The sequence below is a fragment of the Entelurus aequoreus genome, linkage group LG07, assembly GCF_033978785.1.
Source record: "Entelurus aequoreus isolate RoL-2023_Sb linkage group LG07, RoL_Eaeq_v1.1, whole genome shotgun sequence".
NCBI classification, from domain to species: Eukaryota; Metazoa; Chordata; class Actinopteri; order Syngnathiformes; family Syngnathidae; genus Entelurus; species Entelurus aequoreus.
The window spans coordinates 14,210,892-14,219,250 of record NC_084737.1 but is presented as its reverse complement, the minus strand read 5'-3'; the positions used below and the strand labels follow the sequence as shown (position 1 = coordinate 14,219,250).

General features: G+C 39.3%; 1 protein-coding gene across 2 annotated transcripts in view; it reads left to right on the top strand.

Annotated features, from left to right (window-relative positions):
- Window positions 1-1,899: 1,899 nt before the first annotated feature.
- The window catches only part of LOC133653405 (protein-glutamine gamma-glutamyltransferase 5-like), a 32,117-nt gene continuing 25,657 nt past the window's right edge, over window positions 1,900-8,359 (top strand). Inside the window, exons 1-5 of one of the 2 annotated variants that reach the window (XM_062052627.1) lie at window positions 1,900-2,000; window positions 2,305-2,405; window positions 6,206-6,388; window positions 6,466-6,702; window positions 6,779-6,894. In XM_062052627.1, the coding sequence (XP_061908611.1) occupies window positions 2,366-2,405; window positions 6,206-6,388; window positions 6,466-6,702; window positions 6,779-6,894 (576 nt within the window). In that variant the 5' untranslated portion in view covers window positions 1,900-2,000; window positions 2,305-2,365. Of the gene's footprint in view, window positions 2,001-2,304; window positions 2,406-6,205; window positions 6,389-6,465; window positions 6,703-6,778; window positions 6,895-8,359 lie in introns of those variants that run through there. The other variant, XM_062052628.1, reaches the window with a different exon arrangement.

The following is an 8,359-nucleotide window of genomic DNA, read 5'->3' as shown; positions in this document are numbered from 1 at the left end:
TCTAGCGCCCCCTAGGAAGAAAACACAGACAAAACTGCTCCTAGGAAGAAAACACAGACAAAACTGCCTGTAACTCCAAGTAGGAATGTCGGAGAGACATAAAACAAAAACCTCTATGTAGGTCTCACTTAGACCTACATTTCATATATTGACAACCCCCAGCAAAAATCAACAGGAAGTTTGCAATTCCCCCTTCAAAACAAAAGTTTTGTAAAAAACCGGTCATCTTTTTTCAAAAATGATCTCCTCTGAGCGTGTTTGTCGTGTCGGCTTCAAACTAGCACAGGAGAGAGATCGAACCCTTCTGATTAAAAGTTGACGAAAGAGTTTTAATTACTGCTCCGGTTTGGATTTTATGTGCCCTCAAAGTCGGTCCCGTCCATCGCTGCTTGCAGCTTTAATTGAATTTGTAATTGATCCATGATTGAGTTTTATCACTTTAGATACGAAATCATGATCTGTATTATTAGAAATGTATTATGAATGTTCATTTTAATTGGACTCATGATTGTATATGAATCAACATGGTTAATTGTCATATCAATTGGTTTATTAGTACAAAAAAAGAGTCATTCCTGACAATCGAATGCTTACATTATGCTTTCAAGTACATATATAATGCACTTTGCTAGTGAAGAGGTAACCTAGGTTATTAGGGACCGAGTCCCTTTGGGACAGAGGACCCTATTGTATTTCTAGCGTTTTATTATTATACCTCCGCCTGTTTGAGCTGTAATTTGACCCCCTTAACATGCTTCAAAACTCACCAAATTGGACAAACACATTAGGACTGGCAAAAATTGCGATCTAATCAAAAAACCAAACCCCAAAACCCCAAATTGCGCTCTAGCGCCCCCTAGGAAGAAAAAACAGACAAAACTGCCTCTAACTCCCAGTAGGAATGTCATAGAGACATGTATGTATGTAAATCTAGGTCTCACTTAGACCTAGATTTCATACACTGACAACCCCCAGCAAAAATCAACAATAAGTTTGCAATTCCCCCTTCAAAACAAAAGTTGAGTAAAAACAGTCACCTTTTTTCAAACATGATCTCCTTTGAGCGCGTTTGTCGTGTCGGCTTCAAATTAGCACAGGAGAGAGATTGAAGCCTTCTGATTCAAAGTTGATGAAAGAGTTTTAATTACTGCTCCGGTTTGGATTTTATGAGCCCTCAAAGTCGGTCCCGTCCATCGCTGCTTGCAGCTTTAATTCACTTTGTTTTTTTTGGACTTTTAGGTCAGGTTTTTTTCCGGGAAGGAATACCCGTTGACCCCAAAAACCTGAGCTCCCTATTCACCTTCAAACTCAACTCAACAAATGGCGAGCTAAACAACTACGCGGTAGGACAACCATTTTTTTTCATTTTAAAGCGTTTGCGTACCTTTTGAACTGAACTGTGAACTGGTTCCGAGAAGGCAGCAGGACTGCATCTTGTATTTTTGTTTTGGGCATTTTTTTAATTTTTTCCTATTGTGTCATCTGTGGCATTTATATTCTTGTTCAATACATTTAATGCAGTTGAAACCAAAGTAACTTGTTGTCGTCATCTTTCATACCACAGGCTCCTAGACGAACCATCTTCTGTCACACGGTTTACACTCTTAACCCGCCTAGCCCATGTAGCGTTACATTAACCTAGTTGATATTGAATTGAATTTTGTATTAAGTTTTATTTCCTGTTCTATGGTTATCATCACAATTGTCCCCCTCGCCCATTTTCCGTCATCGGTACCCTCTGTGATGACATCACACCAAACAAAAAAGGATAACATTTAAAAAAAAAAAAATCAAAGCTGACTTACAAACGTGATCCATTCATTGTGAGAACGTTTTGAAGGCCAACTTTAGTTCGACTTTTGAGGCGAGAATCTTCAGCTGCGCTCACAAATTGTTGGACTTTTGGAGAGGTTTTGCTCTCCGCGTCTCGGTCCTTACCTACGCCTAACAATCGGAGCGCATACGTGCTTGTTTCAGCGCCTGGCACTCTCTGCAGTTGAGTAAGGAAGAAAAAAAAAAAGACAAGTGTTTTTGTGTCGCTGTGCAGGCAGCAGGAAAGTGTTCATTCCTTTGCTGGGGCGTGTGCACATAGAAAACCGCATGTATGTATGCAGTGTATGTATGTATATATGTATGTATGTATGCAGTATATATGTACAGTATGTATACAGTATATACATAATCGCTGTCATTATACATTTGGAGGATAACTGCCATGTTTCTCTGTTTTATTCGTTGATAGATCGTTCTCTAAAAAAAAAAACTAAAAAAAAATAAGTGGTCCAGTGAGTTTGTTATCAGCAGGTGGGCGGAGTCTCGCTGTCAGGCCTTTCTAGACTTCCCTGCAGTGGATGTCAATCACAGCATGGACGCCACCGGAGACACAAACAGGCGCAACATGAGCGGTGAGCTTTGATCTGTAACTCATATGAAATATTTGTTATTATTGTTATTTAAGCTACATGTTTATTTAGGACACATTGAACATTACCATTTTCTAATGTGTTACTCATGTGTCCACCAGTGGGTGTGTATGCAATGTACACACCCGGGAGCCTATAAATGATTCACTTTTATTTGAAGTAAAATAAGAAATATTTTTAATTCAATTTTTATTTTTTTATTTTTTTTAAACAGTTAGTTTATACAAGAATACTTTTTGGACTTATCTGTCATATTTTCATGATTTATATACTCATACCATATTTCCTCATACAGCGACTGGGAGGCTTAACTTGCTTAACTGCAACAAGTGCCAAGTGTTTGGTTCTTAGGAAAATTGCGTGCACTTTGTTTGTCCCGATGCGTCTAAAAATATTTTTTATTTTAATATTGATATTTTTTATTTGTATTTATTTTTTTTCATGTGTGCTTACGGACTGTATCCCTGCAGACTGTATTGATCTATATTTATATATAATGTATATATGTACAATATAATATATATTAAAAGTAATGGACTTTATTTTCATATAAAATATGTATATAATATATTTGTGGTTCTTCTTGTGCCAAAATTAAACAACTAAGATGTCGAATAAATTGATCATTCAAAAATTCCGATCATTAAATTGTGAAAAAGTGTTCTAAATTGTTTGGCTTTTTTTTAACCAAAATATCCATCTATCCATCCATTTTCTACCGCTTATTCCCTTCGGGGTTGCGGGGGTGCTGGAGCCTATCTCAGCTACAATTGGGCGGAAGGCGGGGTACACCCTGGACAAGTCGCCACCTCATCGCAGGGCCAACACAGATAGACAGACAACATTCACACTCACATTCACACACTAGGGCCAATTTTAGTGTTGCCAATCAACCTATCCCCAGGTGCATTTCTTTGGAGGTAATGCTGAAAAAAATCGATTCACATCCAAATCGTGATTTTTATTTATTTATTTATTTTTAATTATTTCAATTCTGGTTCACAATTTTGAAGAATCAATTCAGGTTAAAAAAAAAAAGTTTTTAATGTATATATACATACATACATATTTTATTTTTTATTACCTAAAAAAGTATTTAAACCTATTTAAAACAAAATTGTATATATATATATATATATATATATATATATATATATATATATATATATATATATATATATATATATATATATATATATATATATATATATATATATATATATATATATATATATATATATATATATACACACACACAGATATGTACATATATATTAAATACATATATATATATATATATATATATATATATATATATATATATATATATATATATATATATATATATATATATATATATATATATATATATATATATATATATATATATATATATATATATATATATACACACACACACAGATATGTACATATATATTAAATACATTTAAAGATGGGTTTTTTTTGGCCATGTCTGCGCTCACTCGCTGCATGTGTAGGTCATACCTCAGCAGTCAAGAAGGGCTTTTGTAGCCTGCAACCTGTTTTTAAAAAGTTTTGTCATTCGTATACCTAATGATATATTACGAGAATCGGTTTCAATCGAGGATTGACACTGAATCGAATTGTCACGTCAAGAATCGGAATCGAATCGTGAGTTGGTGTAAGATCATATCCCAAAGAAGTATATAAACTTTAAAAATTATAAAAATAATAATGAAGTATATATCATTTTTATAAATACTATATTATTTTTCTGTCATGCTGTTTTTTAATTATTGTTCAAATATTATTTCATTTATTCAACTAAACTGTCTATTAAAAGGGCTGCCTTCTCTCTGGCTCTCAGCACAGGCGGCCGCTTTCCCTTCCCTCTTCCTTCCCTCTCCTGCTTTCTTCTTTGTTTTCATTTGTCTTAACTTTTGCTCCACTGCTCTTCAAAATCTGAACAATGGAAGTGATCAACTTGCCTCTCAGCAAAATCGACAAGCTCTTTTCAACGAGAAGCCCGGGTTCAGGTCCTGAAGAAACGTTTGTTGCTAGACAAACGATGGACTCTTGGTGATTCTTTCAGTGGAGGACGTTGAAGACATCTACCTGTTCAAAATGATCACAGGACACCTGCTGATTGGAGTAAGCGTTACCCGGCAGCTGCTCAAGGTATACCCTAAAGCAGCCACAAATAATTGAGGGATGGGCAGAGCTAAGAGCACTCAGACTTTTGCGGTTTCTGGATCAATTCACAAACTGGACAACATCTTGGAGAAGCTGGCTGCTCTGCAAGGCAAAGTGTGACGAATTTAAGGACCAGAAATAGACAATAAAAGGGGGGGAAATCGAACCTTTTTTTTACTCCTTCCCCACTCCCCGCAATGTTTACCATTTCCCTACCTTGAAAATGTAATCTAATTACTTTTCAATCAATGTTTATTTATATAGCCCTAAATCACAAGTGTCTCAAAGGGCTGCACAAGCCACAACGACATCCTCGGTTCAGAGCCCACATAAGGGCAAGGAAAAACTCACAACCCAGTGGGACGTCGATGTGAATGACTATGAGAAACCTTGGAGAGGATTGCAGATGTGGGTGACCCCCCCCCACCCCCCCCTCCCCACCCCCGTCAATGGACGTCGAGTGGGTCTGACATAATATTGTGAAAGTCCAGTCCATAGTGGATCTAACATAATAGTGAGAGTCCAGTCCATAGTGGATCTAACATAATAGTGAGAGTCCAGTCCATAGTGGATCTAACATAATATTGAGAGTCCAGTCCATAGTGGATCTAACATAATAGTGAGAGTCCAGTCCATAGTGGATCTAACATAATAGTGAGAGTCCAGTCCATAGTGGATCTAACATAATAGTGAGAGAGTCCAGTCCATAGTGGATCTAACATAATAGTGAGAGTCCAGTCCATAGTGAATCTAACATAATAGTGAGAGTCCAGTTCATAATGGATCTAACATAATAGTGAGAGTCCAGTCCATAGTGGCAGTCCATAGTGGATCTAACATAATAGTGTGAGAGTCCAGTCCATAGTGGATCTAACATAACAGTGAGAGTCCAGTCCATAGTGGATCTAACATAATATTGAGAGTCCAGTCCATAGTGGATCTAACATAATAGTGACAGTCCAGTCCATAGTGGATCTAACATAATAGTGAGAGAGTCCAGTCCATAGTGGATCTAACATAATAGTGAGAGTCCAGTCCATAGTGGATCTAACATAATAGTGAGAGTCCAGTTCATAATGGATCTAACATAATAGTGAGAGTCCAGTCCATAGTGGCAGTCCATAGTGGATCTAACATAATAGTGTGAGTCCAGTCCATAGTGGATCTAACATAATAGTGAGAGTCCAGTCCATAGTGGATCTAACATAATAGTGAGAGTCCAGTCCATAGTGGATCTAACATAATAGTGAGAGTCCAGTCCATAGTGGATCTAACATAATAGTGAGAGTCCAGTCCATAGTGGATCTAACATGTCCCCTCCCCCTCCACAAGGGAGAGGGGGGCAGAGGAGAAAAGAAAAGAAACGGCAGATCAACTGGTCTAAAAGGGGGTCTATTTAAAGGCCAGAGTATACAAATGAGTTTTAAGATGGGTTCTACTGAGGTGTCATCTCTAACTGTTACCGGGATGGCATTCCAGAGTATTGGAGCCCCAATAGAAAAGTGCAATTTAAGTGCAATGACCTAAAGTTCCACTCCATTCATTCGATTGTCCCATGTAATGCCAAATATGAACACATTTATTTGGATGTAACAATTCTCTCAAAGGCCAGACTCGCCTGAAAATGGTGGACTTTGAGATGGAGGAGAACCACAGTCGCCACCAGACGGAAGGTCTGAGCAGCAAGCGGCTTGTGGTGCGGCGAGGAAGAGCCTTCAAAGTCACTCTGATGTTTGATGGACGTCTGTGGGAGCCGAGCAGCCAACGTTTGGCGCTGCAGGTTTCATTAGGTGCTCTTCACAACCTCACCTGTTGCTAGGCAGAACTGCGGCTTTGACCTTGGTTTTGATTTTTTTAATCATGACAGGCGACATGTCAGCCAAGATGTTGGTCAACTTTACCGACAAGTGGTTCGACACGGACAGGTGGTCGGCCCGGGGTTACCCTGGCGACCTGCGCCGCCGCTCCGTCCCCATCCACGTCTTCGCCCCGGTCCGGTCCTCGGTGGGCATGTACCAGATGCTGGTCCACATATATGGTGCACAGGAGCGCCGCAGCTTCTTGGTGGGGACTTTTGTGCTGCTGTGCAACCCTTGGCTGGAAGGCGAGTTCGTCACGAGTCCGTCTTGAGTCCACTAACTGCCGGGAAAATGCTGACTTCTGCACTTTTGCACGTCCAGAGGATCTGGTCTACATGCCGAATGTGCTGCTGGACGAGTACATCAAGAGGGACAATGGCATGGTCTACATGGGAACTGACGTCAACGTTGTCCCGCGTCCTTGGTCATTTGGGCAGGTGTGTGTGTGCACGTGTGTGTGTGTGTGTGTGTGTGTGTGTGTGTGTGTGTTTCACTGTCTCTAATGACAAAACAAAAAACTGCTGTAAACTGTTATACAACCCCGTTTCCATATGAGTTGGGAAATTGTGTTAGATGTAAATATAAACGGAATACAATGATTTGCAAATCCTTTTCAAGCCATATTCAGTTGAATATGCTACAAAGACAACATATTTGATGTTCAAACTCATAAACTTTTTTTTTTTTTTTTTGCAAATAATAATTAACTTAGAATTTCATGGCTGCAACACGTGCCAAAGTAGTTGGGAAAGGGCATGTTCACCACTGTGTTACATGGCCTTTCCTTTTAACGACACTCAGTAAACGTTTGGGAACTGAGGAGACACATTTTTGAAGCTTCTCAGGTGGAATTCTTTCCCATTCTTGCTTGATGTACAGCTTAAGTTGTTCAACAGTCCGGGGGTCTCCGTTGTGCTATTTTAGGCTTCATAATGCGCCACACATTTTCAATGGGAGACAGGTCTGGACTACAGTCAGGCCAGTCTAGTACCCGCACTCTTTTACTATGAAGCCACGTTGATGTAACACGTGGCTTGGCATTGTCTTGCTGAAATAAGCAGGGGCGTCCATGGTAACGTTGCTTGGATGGCAACATATGTTGCTCCAAAACCTGTATGTACCTTTCAGCATTAATGGCGCCTTCACAGATGTGTAAGTTACCCATGTCTTGGGCACTAATACACCCCCATACCATCACAGATGCTGGCTTTTACACTTTGCGCCCAGAACAATCCGGATGGTTCTTTTTCTCTTTGGTCCGGAGGACACAACGTCCACAGTTTCCAAAAACAATTTGAGATGTGGACTCGTCAGACCACAGAACACTTTCCCACTTTGCGTCAGTCCATCTTAGATGAGCTCGGGCCCAGCGAAGCCGACGGCGTTTCTGGGTGTTGTTGATAAATGGCTCTGGCTTTGCATAGCAGAGTTTTGACGGATGTAGCGACAAACTTTAGTTACTGACAGTGGTTTTCTGAAGTATTCCTAAACCCATGTGGTGATATCCTTTACACACTGATGTCACTTTTTGATGCAGTACCGCCTGAGGGTTCGAAGGTCTGTAATATCATTGCTTACGTGCAGTGATTTCTCCAGATTCTCTGAACCTTTTGATACCATACCATACCATACCAACTTTATTTATAAAGCCCTTTAAAAACAACCACAGTTGAAAAACAAAGGGCTGTACACCACAAAGAAATAAAGGCAAAGGACAGACTAAAAAATAAAATTTAAAACAGAAGTAAAATACACATTGGACCTTAGATGGTGGAATCCCTCATTTCCTTGCAATAGCTGGTTGAGAAATGTTCTTAAACTGTTCAACTATTTGCTCACGCATTTGTTGACAAAGTGGTGACCCTCGCCCCATCCTTGTTTGTGAATGACTGAGCATTTCAT